The sequence below is a fragment of the Triticum aestivum genome, chromosome 2B, assembly GCF_018294505.1.
Source record: "Triticum aestivum cultivar Chinese Spring chromosome 2B, IWGSC CS RefSeq v2.1, whole genome shotgun sequence".
Taxonomy (NCBI): Eukaryota; Viridiplantae; Streptophyta; class Magnoliopsida; order Poales; family Poaceae; genus Triticum; species Triticum aestivum.
The window spans coordinates 753,880,343-753,902,195 of NC_057798.1; the positions used below are offsets into that span (position 1 = coordinate 753,880,343).

A 21,853-nucleotide genomic window follows, 5' to 3' on the forward strand; every position below is an offset into this window, starting at 1 on the left:
CATTTTTCCTCTACACATATAACATTTTTAAAATACAAGATTAACATTATTTGAGTACAAGGTCAACATTTTTTGTATACACATTCAACCTTTTCCAAATACAAGTTTAACATTATCTGAATACATGGTTCTATATACATATAATGTTTTTTCAAATACTTGTTTGACATTATTTCAAAAGGTTGATTAATATTTCATGATCAACTTTTTCACACACATTGTATATTTTTTGTATACACACATTTACATTTTTCAATGCTTGGTTAATATTTTTTGAAATGTTTTATGTAAAGTGGTTTCTACTATATATTTATTTATACTCGTATAAACGAAAGTAAAAAAAGAAAAGGTGAAAAGAGGCCTCCCGCGCGCATGGGCCAGCCCATCTGGCACACTCCCCTGCGGCAAAGCCTGTGTGGGCTGTTATAAGGCTCGCCAGCCCATGATATGTCGATACATATATATAAGGCGGAGAAAGGAAATGAGACCGCTAAACCTAGATGCCACACGTGGACTCAAAAAAAAAAAAAAAAACCTAGATGCCACACCCTATCCCAGCCGCAGCCGCCGCCGCCGTCGCCGCCGCCGCCGCTGCAACCGCCGCCTTCGATTCCGTGAAATTGGAGGGGAAGACAATTGGATCTGTCTGCCGCAGGTATTTCTCTTGCCCGTTGAACGTTGGTATTTTATTTCCCTGGCCGGTCTTGTTTGTTTTCGTGGAAATGCCCTGTCTTGTGGGGTTTCATTCATCTTCTAATTCGTCATCTCTGTTTTCCAGGAGGAGTGGGGAGAAATAGAATGAAGGCGCGACAGTTCCTGAATGTTGTGATGGAGAGGTATGGCACTGGCGGTGCCGGTGGCAGCTTGTATACGGTCAGTCGCATCAACGCCAAGGAACACCTCTTCTACCGATCCACGGCCGAAGCACAGGCAGCAGAAAAATCAAGGTTCGATATGGAGTGCCCATCATCAGCCGTTGTGCCACCATGGATGGAGACCATCTCGCGGATGCCTCCGTCCAAGCTCAGATTCGAGCGGTCCACCTCAGACAACAAAAGACTGGATTTCCTGCCCTTCCATGAACGAGGCAGCGGTGCTGCGAGCAAGATCCTCTGCGTGGACGCCGCTGGCCACACCGCCCTATACGACATGGACGCCGGTTCGGTCCAGCCAATTCCATGCCTCAACAGTCCCAAGGGGAGCAGGCCCATCAGCTTCTCCACCACCAATCCCGAAGCCTCTGACCGTGAACGTGCTGATGCCTTCTACGTTATGGGAAGGTTCCCTTCCAGCTATGACCCCTACAACTTCGAGGTACTCATGTACAGTAACCCTTCTAATGGCAGGACGATGAAAGGCTGGAATTGGCTCAAGCTACCAACACCACCTGCCTATGCTGACAATTGCATTGTCAATTCCCATGCGCTGCTTGAAATTGAAGGTGACTCAATTCTTGTTGTCTCCTCCGGAGAAGAAAGCCTTGGCACCTACTGCTTCAACACAGCCAGTCGCAAGTGGTTTAAGGCTGGCTCCTGGACACTGCCATTCCTCAGTCGTGCTGTGCATGTACCAGAGCTGGACAACCTCTTATTTGGCATTGCCAGCGATGCACCCAACCACTTTTGTGCAATGGGTATCTCCCGTCTTCTCTCGAAGAGGTGTCCACCTTTAGTGTACAGTTGGCCACACCTTGATCTGCCCGAGGACTGGATAATGCAAGATTGCAGCTTTGTGTACTTGGGAAATGGGAGGTTTTGCATCACCAAAGTCTTTGAGTTTGGTCTGGACGAAGACACTGGCAACACGACTGAGATGGGTGCTGTGATGTCTGGCGTGGAGGTAGTGCATCACAAGAAGTCTGGACTCATCATGGTCAACCATAGGTCCAAATTCTACAGGTTCTTCAGGGATGACATCCAATGTGTCTTGTAAGGTAACTTGGTGAAAGGGGAGCAACACGGGTTTTTCCAGGAGGATTGGAATTGTCTGTCTTCCCCTTTCCATCAGTATCTAGTAGCTACAACTTCTGCTATGTTAGTTTTTGGGCAGTAGTGCTCATTTCCTTCAGTATGTTGTATCACTATATTTGCTGCCGTTGCTGTATACATAGCTTCTTAGGTGCTTTTATTTTATTATTAGATGGACTAGAATCTTGATGAAATTATGATATGGTTTATAACTGGTAAAAGCCTGAATGGTTTGAAAAGTTGGAGCGTTCATATGATGTTTAGTGATCATGCACATTATCGGATGGAAATGCCATTTTTTTTTGATGCAGCAATCCTGTATCTTACACTCCTCCCCTCCCTTATAACCCCTCGGCACCACCATGATCGCATCGCTTATGATCCGCCGCTACTGGGTCGTCGTTCTCTGCAAACGTGTGCAGTTCTCCGTGCACCATGCACTGCTGCCGACCGCTGCCTTCACCACCTCCGGTGGATGCCGTTGTGCTCGGCTCAAAGGAAGTCCACATACCCCCCGGGGCTGCACAAACCGTCAACTCCACCTCCTGAAGTCTAAAACCACTTTCTTAATGCCCTAACCTTTCCAATAGCATTTAAATGACCCCTAAACCGGATTAGAGCTGTTTTTAGCAGGCTGTTTTTCCACTCTGGCCTGGGTGTCGCTAGTAGCCGAGCAAATGACCCCCTCGAACCCCGCTTTGGCTTCTCCATCTATGACGACGAGACAGCGGGTGGATGCGATGATCGCCGCCTGATCAGAGTACACACGACAACGCGCAGTTTAGGCGATCACTCCCAATGTTAAGGCGTCGGTAAAATTTTGATTTTTGGGAAGATTGCGGCTGTTTGGTGCTGCGGTTAGGGCAGCGGACATAGGCGTTTGGGGCCGGCTAACTAGGGTTTGAAATATACGCCAAGTTCTGATCATGACATTTATAGCATTTACTCTTTATGTCATGTTTGACATGTTAGCTGTTTGATCTTTGCCAAGTCCTGATCATGACATTTATGCCATTTACTATATCCTCTGATGTGTATATCATATATTTCTGTCATGTTTGATCTTTGCCAAGTTTAAATAAAAATGATGCTGAATGATCAGACCACTTTTAATCTGAAAACAGAGTACATTCAGTTTGAAAACACAGTATATTCAGTCTAGAAACAGAGTACATTCAGTCTGAACTTTGCTTTCCCAAGTGAAGAACAGCAACTGGCATGTCAAGTGCTTCAGCCTTTTTCTTTGTGTGAGAAACAAGGAGGACAGGATTAGCATGCTTTGGTAGAGGATCTTGCTGCTGCTGTTTATCTGTTAGCCAGATCTCTGTGTCCGAGCACTCATTAACGACATGTATGCAGCAATACAGATTATCAAGTCACAACTGAATTACCTCTTGTCTCATCTTTATATATAACCTTTCTACATAGAAAGTTGCTGCTTTTCCAAAATTTTGATTTGTCACTTGGTTGTAGCTTAGCCATTAGATTTGTCTAAGCCAATTACCAATATCCTGAGTGCAGGACACCATGAGCTTGAGCTCTGCTGGCGCGCGACGACAGCAGCGCTGCTTGTGGATGGAGAACGGGCAGCGGCTGCGCGTTACAGGAGAAACTTCCAGTGCCAGTTCCCTCCTATTCCAAAGGATTTGTGCCACCCACCTAGCTACCTGGCACCCTTCCTGCCATGTGGGCAAAGCAGCCTGCTAAAACCGCTCTAATCTTGTTTAGGGGGTCATTTAAATTGCATTGGAAAGGTTGGAGTGGCCGGTTTGTGCAACCACAGGGGGTTATATGAACTTCTTTCGCTTGGCTCAGGGGAGAGCGCCCACATCGGCTCAGGGCAGAATGACACGGTGCCGCATTTCCCCACGCACCACTGCCTCTTATCTTAGGCCTGGACGCTTCCATTGTTTCACCTCTTGCATGGACACATCGACTCATGTTAGCGCTTGCATTGTGGCACCAAGCTCGAATAAGGGGCTGTAAGATTCTCGGTCTGGTGGGTCTTCGTCTTGAATTGCAAAGCGCGGTCTGGTGAGGATTCTGATGTGTGTCATCTTTGATCTGTTGGAGATAAAAAATTTGCCCAAGATTTTACTATAAAACTGATGATTAACTCCAGCAGGTTATACTGACAGGCCGTCAAACTAAAGATACGGACACCTATTCGATAAATGGCAGTGTAAGAAGGTTCTGTTAGTGTTCCCTGGTCTTTAGCTTTTATTGCAGTCCGCACCTCTCCAAGAATGAAATTAACTCGTGTGTTCTTAAATTCTTCTCTAAAGCACTTACATAAAAAAATGTTCTTAAATTCTTCTGTAAATCACTTGCATAAAAACAAGGTAAGGGGACAAAAATAGGGAAATGTCCCTTTTAGATTGCTGATTGTTAGCCCTACAACTTGTGCTCCTTGAGTGAATCAGGATTCAGGAGGCTTTACTATTAGAGTTCTTATCTATACATCACACATTCACACCACTGCATCCTGGATCTACTTATTCTTCCTTTCCCCTAGGATCCTACTTAGAGCATTCACCTTTTAATTTTAACACAAGGCATTTGTGAGGTCCAGGATGTATCACAGGAGAACTATACATAATGGTCCTTCAAGACAATCTCGTAGTTTTTGTCTCGTTAGATTTGTGAGCCATTTTACCTATTTAGAGCCATCACATCTCTAAATTGAACATAATTAATAAGATGTATCCAACATGAGACTCTGGATATTGAGACCAGAAGGTGACCATGTGCTGTTACTTACTCTTTGTGAATATGTACTAAATTTCTATTTTTTTGCGGATATGGGTTGCATATGTTCAGTGGAATGGATATGTGTGCCAATGCGCATATTTGTAAATTTCTTTTCTTTCCAGCTTTGGAAAATAAATGTTCAGTCGGATGGATATTAAGGAAGATACAGCAGAGAAGGAGCTGGCATCTTCATGCCCTTCCAACTGGAGGTTAGTTCTCCACTTTTCTCCATTATTCCTCGTTCAAGTTCTCAGTCATTGAAGTGTACTACTTTCTGGCTTCTAGCTGCAATTTCATGGTAGTAGACGCTGAATGTATATGGCATGGATTTGGATTTTATGAACTAATTTAGAGTGTGTTGACTGTGTTCTGAAGCCTTTTGCTGTATGGTTCTATTTTGAAAGAATTGAAGCAGTTGTTCTATGGAGAGAAATACCATTTTCATCCTCAAACAACAGGCGACGTCGTTAAGTTTCTTATTCACCAATCGAAATATGTGTCCGTAATAGCACAACTAAAGTTCTTTAACATATCGTTATAAATTGAAATGGCTGGCTTGATTATGGTCTTTATGCATTCTACAAGGATCATTTCCTGTGAAATTACAAATTAGTTTTACCCTCTGTCCCAAAATAAGTGTCTCAGCTTTGTACTAAAGACACTTATTTTGGGACGGAGGAAGTATTTCCTATGGATACTGTTTGTGAAATTTTATCTGGTAAGCTCTTTTTGTTAGGAAATGAAGGGGGGGGGGGGGGGGGGGGGGGGGGACTGTTGTATTTCCCCCCTGTAAACCCGCGACATGGAAGGACCCCTTTATTACAAGTCTGAAGTCTGCTTGTGTGTTAATGTCAGGACACCTAAGTGGATGAGCCCGCTGTTGTCGACTACATGGACGACATCTGTAAGTACTACAAGGCAGCACATGTAACTACAATCTTCCTCTTCAGCATGTCTGTTGAAGCGACACAAAACAGCTTTTCTTTTAATCCTTCCTTTCTGAGATGAAATACAAGCGCATAGCCTACATCACTTAGTTACTGGCAATGGAATTTACATGTTTGAAGTCTTTTTCAAGTCGGTGTTTAGTTTAGGCTGATGCACAGTGAACAAGAGTAGCATTGAGTAGCACAATTTTGCTTCTAAAACTAGAGATACGCGTGCTCTGCTTCTCATACAACCATCCAGTACCATTTAGATGTTCTTGCCTCTTCCTGTACACTTCAATACCTCTACAGTGGACGAGTTAGTTTCTTGGTTTCTTTTTCTCCTTTTCGCTGAAGCTACTCAATTATCCTGGCCAATAGTTGTTTTGAGAATTTAATTGCTTTGAGTTTTTCCATGCGTTGCAATCTATCCAGGGTTTTTTCTCATGAAAACATTTGATTCGTTTCTTGCGCTTTCCATTTTTGTGTTTTCACCATCAGTTTATTTTATACTGTATGAATGATCTCAATTGCCTGATGAACTTTTGAAGTTCGGGAGTTATCAAGAGAATGTTATTTTTCTGTATATTGACTTACTTTTACCATTGATTTTGTAAACACAGATTTCTTACCAAAAGATATTCTGCATATGCCCACTAACTGAAACGAGCTTAGTCAATTTTGACAGTATTTATTCCGTGAAGAATTCATAGTGTATTTATTTCTTTCCTGCTGCTTCTCAAGAGGAAGAAGAAAATCTCTGAATTATGTGTTATGAGGGCGGCCAAAGTTCTCCCGATGCTCCTTCTGTTCTTGTGAACTATCATAATGTCCTACTGATGCTTATTATTATGTTTACACACAGCACCCTATGCTAACGTGTAGATATATTACACCAAGGAGCTCAAAAGGGCTCTGGTTTTATCAGTGCTCGGGCTCTGGTCTGACTTATGCGGCCAAAGTTGAAGAATGGTCACATGAGTCGAGTCGGAGCAAGGAACAAAGGAATTTTCAGTTAATTGGGGGGAGCATTTGACATATATCATGTACATGTATCATGTGTGTGTGTATACACACGTTTAGATGGAATGTGCTTATGTTCTAGGGCAACATTGTATGTGCTTTTTTTGATATTGGATGTGATGCATCCAACATAGTAACACTAGTAGAAAAAGGGCCTAATGTGAAGCACATTAGTCTTAGTTTGAAACTGACCCGGCACTAACGTGATCATTAGTGCCAGTTCGAATGGCTATGCATTAGTGCCGGTTCGTGTTGAACCTTTAGTACCGGTTCGTGTCACGAACGGGTACTAAAACCTTTAGTCCCGGTTTGTGTCACAAACCGGCACTAAAAGAGTCTTAACCTATAGTCCCAGTTGGAGACACAAAACGGTACTATAGGGGCAATTTTCAAACTCTACCCCCCATCCTCGTGTATGGCCATTTCAGTCTTGAAAAAACAAAAGAAAATGATAAAAACTTCAAAAATTAAAATCCTACAAGATGTAGTTATGTTACTACATCTACTAGTTGGGAAATTTAAAAACTTAAATTTGGACGTGTTTTACAAAAAAGTATGATGAAAAAATAAAACGATCATATCTTTTGCATACGATGTCGGGAAAAAGCGTATAATATATCAAAATGTTCAGCAGGAAAATCCGCATCCGATTTTAACAGCCGTAGGCCTGTTTGCAAATTTTTAGAATCCTCAAATTCTAAAAAAAAAGTTACGCTCAAATTTCAGTTTTTTTTTGAATTTTGGCTGGTCAAACTACTTATTCAAGAAATATTAGTGTTACTAAATAATTATTCAAGAATAATAGTGTTATGAAATAATTATTTCAGTTTTTAAAATTTTGGTCAAATCTGGTCAAACTACTTATTCAAGAAATATTAGTGTTACTAAATAATTATTGTTTTTTAGAATAGTAGTTTCAGACTCAAACGGTGAAACATGTGACCTAATGCTCAACCGACACTAAAGGAGGGGGGCTTTAGTCTCCACCCTTTAGTGCCGGTTGCAGAATCGGCACTAAAGGTCCTTACGAACCTGTAATAAAGCTCCATTTTCTACTAGTGTAAAGGTCATCAACGAAGGGAGCACGTGCACATACAACTCAATTTTTTTTGTTTTTTTTTGATAAAAGACATTTCATTCAATTGATATATCAAGGTGATACAAACGCATCGAAAGAATGTCTAGCCTCTGCATAGCACGATGCACACGACCCATAAGTCCACCCGTCCCAAAAATAGAAATTGTTTTACAACTCAAAAATAAATAAATTTGTCCAGCCTATGATGTGGCAGATCCTAACCGGAGATCACACTGCCATCCATGGGGGTAGAAAACCTCCCTGGTCGTACGCTTCGGCCGCGTAGACGCTGTCATAAATAGGTCCCTGTCCTCCGGTTTCTGCAAGATAGTCTAAGTACGGAGTCATTGCGTACATACATGAATAACCTGCATAGGAGATGAAACATATTTTTTATTAAAAACCACATCATTCCTGGTAAGCCACAATGCCCAGCATAAGGCAGCAGCCCCCGCAAGAATATGTGCAGAAAATTGTTTATTAATACCCATCAACCAGTTGCCGAACATGTTACGTGCACTACGTGGGGGTATATTTTGAAGCTACTTGAACTATGGACCAAACCGACCGAGCAAACTTACACTCAAAAAATAAGTGTTTAATAGACTCGTTATGTTGGCAAAAGACACATGTCTTGGTGCCTTACCAGTTGTGTCGTGCCAGATTATCTCTAGTTAAGATGACCCTTCTGTTTAGGAACCAGAGGAATATCTTCACTCTTAGAGGGATTTTAAGCTTCCACAGTTGTAAGGGCATATTTATCCCCTAGTAGTTTTGGTGATTGATGACAATGCTTTTGCGGACTAATCGTGTGCGTTAAATTCTTTCAGAGAATCATCCATTGGCACGAGACGATTTCCTCCCCTCGGTGTTTTATTCAAGACGGTGTAGCTCCTTCGTTTCGTTGTTGGTGGACTAGTTTCGTAGGAGTCACCGTACTATTAAGAGGGGATCCGCTTTGGTAAGACTAGGGTGGAATCAACACGTACACATCCTTATCACACCCGTCGTCTTCCTTTCGCATCTTTGGAGCCGCAACTTCTCTTCCGTACCTGCTTCGCCCTGTGCCAGCGGTAGTACCGCCGAAGCCCTCCAGCGGTGGTACCGCTCCACGAAGCGGTAGTACCGCTCTCAGCGGTAGTACCGCTCCGCAGAGCGGTAGTACCGCTCGCGGGCTTCGGCCGTAGTACCGCAGCTGTACCGCGCTACTGCCGCCTCGATTCGAGACGGTGTTTTCTCGTGTCGGGTTTTGCGGCACTAGAAGCGGTAGTAGAAGCGGTAGTACCGCTCCGAGCGGTAGTACCGCTCCTACTCCCGCAGTAGTACCGCTCTGGGGCCAGTGGCCTGACTTCCTCGCCAGCACGGTAGTACCGCTGGGTGGGAAGCGGTAGTACCGCTCTCAGCGGTAGTACCGCCCTTCCCTAGCGGTAGTACCGCTCTGTGCGGGGCTGCTCAGTGGGGTAACGGTTGGAATTGTTCCCCCACTATATAAAGGTGTCTTCTTCCTCCAAGTTGACCTACCTCTTTCCCCCAAAGCTCCATTGTTGCTCAAAGCTCCGTTTTTGCCCGATCTCTCTCCCTAGCCAATCAAACTTGTTGATTTGCTCGGGGTTGGTTGAGAAGGCCCAGATCTATACTTCCACCGAGAGAAATTTGATTCCCCCCACTTATCCCTTGCGGATCTTGTTACTCTTGGGTGTTGAGCACCCTAGACGGTTGAGGTCGCCTCGAAGCCATACTCCATTGTGGTGAAGCTTCGTGTTGTTGTTGTTGTTGTTGGGAGCCTCCGATTGTTGTGGAGATTGCCCCAACCTTGCTTATAAAGGTTCGGTCGCCGCCTTCAAGGGCACCAATAGTGGAATCACGGCATCTCGCATTGTGTGAGGGCATGAGGAGAATACGGTGGCCCTAGTGGCTTCTTGGGGAGCATTGTGCCTCCACACCGCTCTAACGGAGACGTACTTCCCCTTAAAAGGAAGGAACTCCGGTAACACATCCTCGTCTCCACCGGCTCCACTCTTGGTTATTTCGTGCCTTTACTTTTGCAAGCCTACTTGTTTTACATCCTTTGCTTGCTTGTGTCCTAGTTGTTATTGCATCATATAGGTTGCTCATTTAGTTGCACATCTAGACAACCTATTTTGTTGCAATGTTTAATTTGGTAAAGAAAAGCTTAAAAATTGTTAGTTGCCTATTCACCCCCCCTCTAGTCAACCATATCGAGCCTTTCAATTGGTATCAGAGCCTCGTCTCTTTATAAGGACTTTACCGTCCAAAGAGTATGGTTGATGTCGTAGATGAGGTGGGAGGGCACTCCGGTGCGAATCCGATCTCATCTATGGGAGATGGGGGCAACTCGATCTCACGTGAGGAATTCAATGTTGCTTTGGAAACATTGAAAATCTCCATGACGACCGAGGTCAAGGACATGTTTAAGGAATTCCTAGAAGGACTTAAACAATCTACCTCGCCGATGAAAGTGGGTGATCCCACTAACAAGGTGACGGATGCTCCCTCGGACAAGGGGGAAGCTAACATTGATAAGAGTCCTTCTATTAGTGGTAGAAATGGTACCGGCATCTTTGCCCATGTGGAACCCCTAGTTTATGGAGGGCCAATCCCCTCCACTCATTTGAATCATGCCGGTCCTCCTCCTAAATATGAGAAACATGAAGATTTTGATTCTTGGGTCTATCGCTTTAAGCGTCATTTGAAACATGTGAACACTAACCTTTGGAGAATCATTGAAGAAGGTTTTTATCCTCATGACCCAAGCAACTTCACCCCTCGAGAAGCCGTGGACAATCAATTCAATGAGAGTGCTCTCTTCATCATCCAAGATGCAATCCTTCCCGAAGATCTCCCTCATCTTCGACCCCATGTCATGGATAAAGAAGCATGGAAATGTGTCGATGGTCTCTATCGTGGAAGTGCTAGCATTCAACGCTCCAACTATGAAGTGGTGCAAGATGAAGCCGATGAGTTTGCAATGAAAGAAGATGAAGAACCTCGTGAGCTCTTTCGAAGAGTGACCAAACTCGCGGTCGCACTTCGAGATCATGGAAGCAAGGACACGGATGACAATTGGACCAAGCGGAAGTTCCTCAAGGCCATGATGCCCTACAACAAGGCCATGTCCTCCGTCATTCGTCAACGATCGGACTTCCACTCCATGACCTCAAGTGAAGTGTTGGATGAGTTCGTTGCAATGAGCATCTTGGACAAGACCGCCGACAATGCGGTGCTCCGTTCTCAAAGAGCAAAGAAGCCTAACCTTGCTTTGAAGGCCAAGGTTACTATGGAAGAAGAGGAAGAAGTGGAAGATGAGGAAAGCAACCCCGAAGACACCAAGTTTGACTACCATGAGCACATGGCCCTTGCTTCAAGACAATTTTGGAGCAAGAAGAGTTCAAGACCCAACTTCAACAAGAAAAACTCAAGTGGCGTCAAGGGCAAGCAACGAGTTAGAACTTGCTTCAACTGTGGCAATGTGAGCCATTTCGTTGCGGATTGTCCTTACGAGAAGTGGGAAGACAACGGTGGCAAGTTCATCCGAAAAGACAAAGCCAAGTCCTTCCCCAACAAGAACAACTTCGCCAAGAAGACTCCCACTCATGGGTTGGTGGTTCAAGAAGAATACCAAGAGGATGACGATGATGATGAAAATGAAGAAGCAATGGCCATGGCGTCCGTTGCCATTGCTACTACTCCCCGGGTGTCTCTCTTCGAATCACCCAACGAAAACATCACCGCCAGATGCCTCATGGCTAAAGCTTCAAACAAGGTAACCCCCAACATCACAACCACCATCATTACTAATCCCTCCTTGGAGGATTGCATTGATGGACATGTTGAGTCTAATGAGGAAGTGAATGAATTTGAGTCTTTTATGAGTAAGCTCAAGGGAAAGTCCAAGAAGCACTTTGTTGCTCTCTTGGAACAACTTGGTGAGGCCAATGACATGATCGAGGCTCACGAAGAAACCATCTCCAAGATGGAAGGTCATAGTCGTGACTATGCCGATGAGATATCGGATCTCTCTAATGCTCTTGAGGAAGAGCGTGTGCATCGTTTGACTCTTGAGGAGTCACACAATGATGACCATGCTAAGTTAAAGAAAGATCTTGATCATGCTCTTGTCGTGTCTTGTGTGCTAACATCCGAGAAAGCTAAACTTGGGGTTGATCATGCTAGACTCAAAGAGGAGTTTGAGATACTTGACAAGGCCCACAAAGTCGTGAAGGGTACTCATGCTAACCTCAAAGAGTCTCATGCTCAACTCCAAGTTAAGCTAATCAAGGAAAAGGCCACTGAGGGAGTCCTGGACTAGGGGGTGTCCGGATAGCCGGACTATCAATATCCGCCGGACTCCCAGACTACGAAGATAGAAGATTGAAGGCTCCGGCTCGTGTCCGGAAGGTACTTTACTTGGCGTGGAAGGCAAGCTTGGCAATACGGATATGTAGATCTCCTACCATTGTAACCGACTCTGTGTAACCCTAGCCTCTCCGGTGTCTACATAAACCGGAGGGCTGTAGTCCGTAGGACACAACATTACATCTCAACAATCATACCATAGGCTAGCTTCTAGGGTTTAGCCTCATTGATCTCGTGGTAGATCTACTCTTGTACTACCCATATCATCAATATTAATCAAGCAGGACGTAGGGTATTACCTCCATCGAGAGGGCCTAAACCTGGGTAAAAACATTGTGTCCCTCGTCTCCTGTTACCATCCGCCTAGACGCACAGTTCAGGACCCCCTACCCGAGATCCGCCGGTTTTGACACCGACATTGGTGCTTTCATTGAGAGTTCCTCTGTGTCGTCACCGATAGGCCCGATGGCATCTTCAAACTTCAACGCTGTCCAGGGTGAGACTTTTCTCCCCGGACAGATCTTCATATTCGGCGGCTTTGCACTGCGGGCCAATTCTCTTGGCCATCTGGAGCAGATCGAAAGCTACGCCCCTGGCCGTCAGGTCAGATTCGGAAGCCTAAACTTCACGGCCGATGACCGCGGAGACTTGATCTTCGACGGACTCGAGCCACAGCCAAGCGCGCCGCACTATGATGATGGGCATGATCTAGCTCCGCCGCCGGACAGTGCTTTGGTGGCCGCACTTGAAATCGCCCCGGCTACTTGCCCGGAGCCGATCGCCCACGACGAGGGTCGGTGGATAGACACCGCCCCGGGGGCTTCAACATCTACGGCGATGGAGCCGAATACCAATCTTGTCCCCCGCGAAACCCGTGATCCCGAGGCGCCGGACTCCTTGCCGGACTCCAAGCCTCCCGCGCCCCTACCAATTAAGCCAGATTGGGCACCGGTTATGGAATTCACCGCCGCAGACATCTTTCAACACTCGCCTTTTGGCGATATCTTGAATTCTCTGAAGCATCTCTCGCTATCAGGAGAATCCTGGCCGGACTATGGCTAGGACGGTTGGAGTTCGGACGACGAAGAAATTCGGAGCCCACCCACCACCCACTTTGTAGCCACTGTCGAGGATCTAACCGACATGCTAGACTACGACTCCGATGACATCGACGCTATGGACGATGATGCCGGAGACGATCAGGACCCAGCGCCCACGGGACACTGGAAGGCCACCTCGTCATACGACGTCTACATGGTGGACACCCCGAAAGAAGGGGATGGCGAAAAAGCAGCGGAGGAAGATTCTTTGAAGAAGCAGCCTAAACGCCGGCGTCAGCGGCGCCGCTCTAAATCCCGCCACAACAAGAATGGAGAATCCGGCACGGGAGACAATAATACTCCGGAGAGTGCCGAAGACAAACCCCTCCAGCAAGACTCAGCGAAGGAGGATGTAGAAGCAAGCCCTTACGAAAGGGCGGCAGAAGAAAAGGTTGAGGATCACAACTATGTACCTCCCTCCGAGGACGAATCAAGCCCCGATGACGACGAACTCGAGGAGCCCGTCGAACAAGATCTTTGCAAACGCAGGCTCATTGCTACAGCAAGAAGCCTGAAGGAGGAAAAGCGGAAGCTCAACACAACGGAAGACGCGCTCCGGATAAGATGGAGCAAAGTGCTCAAAACCACAGACAAACAAGGTAACAGCCACCAACCGAAGAGCTACCCGAAGCGCAAGCTGCTCCCAGAATTCGACGAAGAGGCCATAAAGCCCCCACCGTCCAATGGCCTAGCCAGGTCCATCTATGGACCCAAAAGGAAAGCCCCAATAAGCAAAGGAACACGTCAAGTGTCCGACGATAGCGGCACGTACAAGTACAGGGGCGCCGCACACCCACTATGCTTCACAGACGAAGTGCTGGAACATGAATTCCCAGCAGGGTTTAAACCCATCAACATAGAAGCTTACGATGGAACAACAGACCCTGGAGTCTGGATAGAAGACTATATATTACATATACATATGGCCAGAGGAGACGATCTCCACGCCATAAAATATCTACCCCTCAAACTCAAAGGGCCAGCTCGTCATTGGCTCAAAAGCCTCCCAGAAAACACTGTTGGAAGTTGGGAAGAGCTCGAGGAAGCATTTAGAACAAACTTTCAAGGGACTTATGTCCGGCCTCCGGATGCAGACGACCTAAGTCACATAACTCAACAGCCCGGAGATTCAGCGCGGAAATTCTGGAACAGGTTCCTCACCAAAAAGAACCAAATAGTCGACTGTCCGGACACCGAAGCCTTAGCAGCTTTCAAGCACAATGTCCGAGACGAATGGCTCGCCAGACACCTCGGTCAAGAGAAACCGAGGACAATGACCGCATTAACAAGCCTCATGACCCGCTTTTGCGCAGGAGAGGACAGCTGGTTGGCAAGAAGCAGCACCAGCGACCCAAGTACATCCGAGATAAGAGATGGAAACGGAAAATCACGGCGCAAAAAAGATCAGCGCCGGAATAAAGAGAAAAGCCCGAAGAGCACGGCGGTCAACGCCGGATTTAAAAGCTCACGGCCGAATAATAAAGCTCAACCCATCAAGGACGACAGCGACGAACTGTCTAACCTACACAAAATCCTGGGTCGGATTTGTCAAATCCACGGTACCCCCGGAAGGCCTGCAAATCACACCCACAGGGATTGTTGGGTCTTCAAACAGTCCGGCCAACTAAACGCCGAACGCAAGGGGCTCGACGCGTCAAGCGAAGAAGATAAACCCCGCCAGCAGGGCACCGGAAAACAAAAGACTTTCCCACAAGGGGTCAAAGCAGTAAACTCACTTCATGTGAGGACACGGAAAAGCAGTGCGTCACTTTCTAAAAAGAGCTTCGCACGGTCCGGCCCCGCAAACCGTAGAGATTGGATATCAAAACCAATCACTTTCGACCACCGGGATTATTCCAAAAGTGTTCGAACCGCGGGACGGACTCCCCTGATATTGAATCCGATAATAGACGGACTACAATTCACAAACGTCCTAATGGACGGAGGCAGTGACTTAAACCTGCTATATTCAAATACAATCCGTCGGATGGGGATAGACCCTACCAAAATTCGACACAGCCGCACTTCCTTCAAAGGAGTTACGCCCGGCCCTTACGCCAAGTGCACAGGCTCGATATTACTCGAAGTCGTGTTCGGATCACCGAACAATTTCCGACGAGAAAAGTTAATTTTTCATATCGTCCCATTTAAAAGTGAACATCAAGCACTATTAGGACGAAAGGCTTTTGTCCGCTTCAATGCCATACCGCATTACGCATCTCTTACACTTAAGATGCCCGGTCCACATGGCACTATTTCAGTGCGAGGGTCAGTTCAAGCCCCCGGACTCGGATAGACGAATCCGGACTCAGCAGGCTAGGGGCTCCCTAGCCGCATACCCTTTCACAAGGGGCTGCGCGCACAATTAACATCGGTTTCATATAAACCTAGACTTAATTATTTACGCTTATTCTTTTGCATTATTTTCGCAAGAACTGTTTTTGAAATGTTCCTCTCTTTTCTACAGATGAGCAACGTGCGTACCCGTCCAGGATAACGGCACAACGGAGACACAGGCGTAGACGTGCAGTAGGGACCCGTCGCAAGGATTCTTTTCAGATTAAGACCCTACGTAGACCTTTTTATTACTGTCTCTTGTTGCTAAATCGGCCTCGGCTTCTTCCTATAGCCGAGGCGGAGCCTGACGATTTGGCATTGGCCGCGTCAGAAGACAATGCCCGTACCTGGACACAAGGGGCTTAGGGTATAATTCTGCCCGTTATCATAAAGTCCGAACACCTCAGGGAGTGTTCGGCGTCTCAAGTTGGGCACTATATGCATCAGCTCCGAATCATGTCTTTGGTCAAATGTTGGGTTTGCCCGGCTCCTGTGTTTTGCTGCCTTACGTTCCGTATCACCCGGCTAACGCGGCACCAGGAGAACTACTGCGATTGTGCCCCAGTTCGGCTGGGTGAGCACCTCAGTAGAGAAAGCCGAAAACTGACTGTCATGATATAGCGAGAGTCTGGTCAGCCACTTGATTGACTACGGAATGTTTAGAATTCCCCGCTTTGACGAAGGGCCGCTTCCCGGTCAGGCACATACGCACCCCGAATCCGGAGATGTGCGGAGCCATTAGGGGCTATGTCGTAGCCCCACCCTCGAGCTCCATTGGCTAAGTGAAAGAGATAAAGCATTATAGTCCGGATTGCCTCGTTCGCTACGCTACCACCTCCTTATAACAGGACCGAGACGTCGGATTAAAGTGTGAAAAAGCGCTATTTTGCGAACACCCCAGCACCTTGTGCAAGGGGGCTGAAGCCGAAGACTGCATCTTTCAGGTTATACACAAGTATACTTAAAACGGCCGCAAGGAGAAGTACTACTACTTGGAAGCACAAGTATAAAAAGCATTCATACTATAATCATTCATAAACAAGTTAATGCGTTCAATTGAACGTTACATTCTTCGAGCACTGCGACTCTATTATACGAGCGCCGCGCATAACTTCCCCGAAATAATGTTCGGCAGGAAGCCGGTTCCCATCCGAACCCTGGGCAACAACAGCGGTGGCATCCATCTCCGGACACTGCGCCTTTACACGGTCCAGAGCCATCCGCGCGCCCTCTATGCAGGCCGACCGCTTCATCTCCTTGATATGCGGCACCGCCCCAAGGAACTGCTGCAGTAGGCCAAAATAGCTCGTCGCCTTGGACCTCTCTGGCCACACATGGGCCACGATGTCAGTCATAGCCAGCCCGGACAGTCTATTCAGTTCGGCCCATTCGGCCAACCTGTCCGACAGCGGAAGAGGGCGATCCGGACTGTGGAATTGAGTCCAATATAACTCTTCCACCTCGTGATCCCCCTGGCTCCGGAAGTGCTTAACGGCGTCAGCCGCACTCGCAGCCAAGTCCATGTAAGGATCCTCCGAACTCCACTGCTTTTCAAATTGGGCATACCTGGAATCCATAAACCGGCGACGCATAAGAAACGGCCTGCCAGCCGTGATTTCTCCGGCCTGGCGCAGCTCCTCCTTCATAGCCCGCATTGCAGAGCGGGCATCCTTGGTCTCGGCGGTGGCCTTCTTCAGGTCTTCCCGTTCCAATAGGCGCTCCTTTTCAAGAGCCTCGCTACGGTCGGTAGCATCCTTTAATCTCTTGGCCAATCCGGCCACCTCCGCCCTGCTTAGGCAGTGCGCAGCCTTTTCGGCTTTCAACTCCTCGGCTGCCCTCGCGGCAGCCGCATCACTCCTTCGGGCCTGCTCCTTGGCTTGTGCAAGCTCGGCCCGAAGTTTCTCCACAGCAGCAGCACTGTCTGTATAAACAGCATATAACTTATCAGAGGAGGGCTTTAACCCACTCAATAAAGCAGCTATGGAGAATTTATTTACCTTGCGACTCATCAAGTCGCTGATTGACAAGTGCTATGTCAGCATCTGCCATGTCCAGTTGCCGACTCAGTCCGGCAAACTGATTAGTCCGGCTGGCCCCCGGACTATCCGCCACCTGTATCAGAACGGCGATATTTATTACCTGAGATATTTAGATTTTCGATCCTCGGCACACTGTCGTATTCGACAACCTACCGAGTCTCAGGGGCTACTATCTATACAGGGTGCATCTTTTATATGCACAACTGTTAAAAAGCAAAGGGGTACGCTATTTTCGCATACCTCAAATCCCGCCAGCAAGCTCATGGCAGCATCACGCAATCCGCTTTCAGCGGACGAAATCCTTCCAACCACCGCACGCATTAACGCGCGGTGATCTTCTGAAATGGACGCCCTCTCAAGCAAACCCTTCAGTTCTCCCGGCCGGGTTCTGGTGGGTGTTGAACTCTTCGACCCCTCCGGACTCGGGGACGCCCTCCGTGACGACACTTCGGGCTCGCCTGCCTCCTCTGGCAGCGCGTCGGACGGAGGCGTATCGCTCTCCATCATCTCCGGAAGAAGATCCCCCGAGGACGAACTCATCTGAGACGGCTGCAGATCTGAACTGCGATATAAATATTTCGGTTACCTACAGAAGCATAAACGAAGGTACCTTTTTATTAAACTTCCTCTTTCATACTCACGGCTCGTTGGAGGGCTGGTTCTTGGGCGATGATTGCGCGTCCGGATTCTCTCCGGACACCGGACCCCCCGGTGAGGATTTCTTCCCACGCTTGGGGGCTTTGACCTCCTGATCTTCGGGGGCGGCCCTCTTTTCCCTATGAAGGGAGGGATCCCTGGTCCTCTCCTCTTCAGTTGCCTCTTGGGGCGAAGTATTAGCTCCTTTATCTCCCCCATCGCCCCCTTCTGTGGGTGCGGCCTCCAACATTCTGACCAGCACGGGCTCCAGTGCGGTCTCTGGGAGGGGGGCCGGACACCTTATCAGCCTTGATCGCGCCACCCATTCCTGTAAAGAATAAAAAGGGTCAGGAGATGATTTTTTGAAAGGCATACAAGCAGGATGTCCGGGCTTTGAGCTATTTACCTGAGTATCCGGGCGATCGCGGCTTAGTCCCGCATCCTCGGTCGAATCCGGACACGCCACCTGCGGTCCGAAGAACAGCTCGTACATCTCCAAGGGTGTCGCACCCATGAAATGCTGGAGGATACGAGGTCCCTCCGGATTGAACTCCCATAAACGGAGAGGACGACGTTTGCAGGGTAGGAGGTGCCTAGTTAGCATGACCTGCATCACCTTGACCAGATCGATCTCCCTCGTTTGGAGGTCCTGAATCCGGCCCTGCAGTGCGGGCACGTCCTTGGACGGCCCCCAGTTGAGCCCTTGGGTGACCCACGACATCAGTTGCTGTGGAGGTCCCGGGCGGAAGGAGGGCGGCGGCTTTTGCTTGCTGCCCCTTGGAGCGGTGATGTAGAACCACTCCTGCTGCCACAATCCCTGTTCCTCTTGGAAGGAACCTTCGAGCCACGGGGCATCGACCATCTTGCTTATGGTCGCCCCGCCACACTTCGCTCGACGCCCCCTGATCATCTTCGGCTCCACCTTGAATGTTTTCAGCCACAGGCCGAAGTGGGGGGTGACGCGGAGGAAGGCTTCGCAGACAATAATGAATGCGGAGATATGGAGGATGGACTCCGGAGCCAAGTCATGGAAGTCCAGCCCGTAGAAGAACAGGAGCCCCTCACGAAAGGATCCGTCGGGAAGCCTAATCCCCGACGGAGGTGAGATGCGAAAACGACACATTCGCCGGGCTCGGGGGCTGGCACGGCCTGCCCAGGGGCAGGCAACCTGTGCGAGACTTCGTAGGCCAGGTACTTGGCCTCACGCAACTTCAATATGTCCTCCTCCGTGACGGAGGAGGGCACCCACCGGCCCTGGAGGTCGGAGCCGGACATTGCTGTGGATCCGAAGCGCTCGAGTCTGAAGCTCTTGGTGTTGGAACTGGGAGCAGAGGAAAGATTCGATGCGAGGTTAAAAGACAAGGACAGGCCTTGGTCCTCTTATAAGGGGGAAATAATACCAAGGGCCGTCTCCGTGACCGTTTGAGATTCCCCTTCGATAGAGGAGGCGTGGCGACGGGAACGGTTGGGTTACCCACGCACGTATTGATGAGGATCCCGGAATAAAAGGGAACACGATCTCTGCTTCGACAGGACGTGCCAAGAAAGCCGCTTCGCTAAACGTGCTGAGGTGGAATAGTCAAAACAATTAAAACGAAGGCTTGGCTGCGGCGTGATGTCATGCCGCATAATACGTCAGCAGATTGGATCAGTGTATATGTTTTATTCTCTCTACGTTGGAATGTGGAAATTATTTTGCAGAGTCGGACACTATCCTGGTGTTCATTATCTTCTCTGGATTATTCAAGGGAGGAACCCGCCTTGCAATGCCGAACATTGTGCACGCCGGACTTATCGTCATTGAAGACTGGTTCAGGGGCTACTGAGGGAGTCCTGGACTAGGGGGTGTCCGGATAGCCGGACTATCAATATCCGCCGGACTCCCAGACTACGAAGATAGAAGATTGAAGGCTCCGGCTCGTGTCCGGAAGGTACTTTACTTGGCGTGGAAGGCAAGCTTGGCAATACGGATATGTAGATCTCCTACCATTGTAACCGACTCTGTGTAACCCTAGCCTCTCCGGTGTCTATATAAACTGGAGGGCTGTAGTCCGTAGGACACAACATTACATCTCAACAATCATACCATAGGCTAGCTTCTAGGGTTTAGCCTCATTGATCTCGTGGTAGATCTACTCTTGTACTACCCATATCATCAATATTAATCAAGCAGGACATAGGGTATTACCTCCATCGAGAGGGCCTGAACCTGGGTAAAAACATTGTGTCCCTCGTCTCCTGTTACCATCCGCCTAGACGCACAGTTCGGGACCCCCTACCCGAGATCCGCCGGTTTTGACACCGACAGCCACCTTTCCTCATATGGTATTAATTGATAATGCATGTGCTACTAACCCATGTTGTGAGCATGTGCATCTTGTGGAGGAAAATGCCAAGTTGAAGGATCAACTTGAGAAAGGCCTTGTGACTTGTATTCAAGGTGAGAAGAACCTCAACAACCTTTTGAGCAATCAAAAGGAAGTTGTGGCCAAAGAAGGAATTGGGTTTGCACCCAAGTCCAAGAGCAAGAAGAAGAAGAACAACAAGACCAATCGTACTCCTCCTCCCAAACAAACGTTTGTGAAAGAGGGAGAGGGTGCTCCTAAGAAGAAGGAGAAAGTGAAGGGAGTTGATGTCCAAAAGGGCAAAAGCATTTCCTCAAACAAAGCCGGCGACTTTAACCCGTCATATGTGTTGTGCCGTGCTAGTGATGGACATGTTTATGCTAAATTTGTTGGTTCTTCTTATGAGTACATTGAATGGTCTATTTGGGTTCCCAAGACCCTTGTTACTAACATCAAAGGACCCATTACTAAATGGGTACCTAAAACCTAGCATTGATCTCGTGTAGGTGTTTGCTTCCGGTGGTGGATCATGGTTGCTCGATAGTGGAGCAACAAATCATATGACCGGGAGCAAGGACTTGGTGGTGGACGTGCAAGAGGCTCCATCTATGCCCACCAATGTCGAGTGGGGTGATGCATCACATTCTAAGGTATTGGGTCTCGGCAAGGTTGTCATTTCTCATGATCTAACGATCGAGAAAGTCATGCTTGTTGAGTCCCTTGCATTCAATTTACTTTTCGTTCATCAACTTGCACTCATGGGCTTTGCTACATTCTTTGACATTGATACCGTGGCCCTCTTGTGGAGCAAGACTCTTAAAGTAGCCTTTGTTGGGCATGTCGAGAACGGTCTCTATGTGATTAACTTTTCGGAGCGACCCACTAAGACCGCGACATGCCTAATGGCTAAAGTTGACGTGGGATGGCTTTGGCATCGCCGTTTAGCCCACGTCAATATGAGATCTTTGCAAAGTCTTCTCAAGGGGGACCATGTTCGTGGACTAACAAATGTTAGTTTTGCCAAAGATCGTGCTTGCAGTGCTTGTATCGAAGGAAAGCTTCATGAAAAGTGTAACGCCCTCGATGCGGCTATATCTCCCACGTGTCGAAGCACGACTTAAAGGCATAACCGCATTGAAGGCAATGTCGCAAGTGAGGTAATCTTCACACAACCCATGTAATACATAAGGGAAAGAGATACATAGTTGGCTTACAATCGCCACTTCACACAAATACATGAATAAAACATTACATCATCCAGATATAATCAATGT

General features: G+C 47.7%; 1 protein-coding gene across 1 annotated transcript; it reads left to right on the forward strand.

Moving 5' to 3' along the window:
* The first annotated feature begins 503 nt into the window (after positions 1-503).
* Positions 504-2,219, forward strand: LOC123047156 (uncharacterized). Its single transcript, XM_044470649.1, has 2 exons — positions 504-655; positions 779-2,219. Exon 2 carries the CDS (start codon positions 799-801, stop codon positions 1,930-1,932), a length of 1,134 nt encoding a protein of 377 aa, XP_044326584.1. The 5' UTR covers positions 504-655; positions 779-798; the 3' UTR covers positions 1,933-2,219.
* The last annotated feature ends 19,634 nt before the right edge of the window (positions 2,220-21,853 follow it).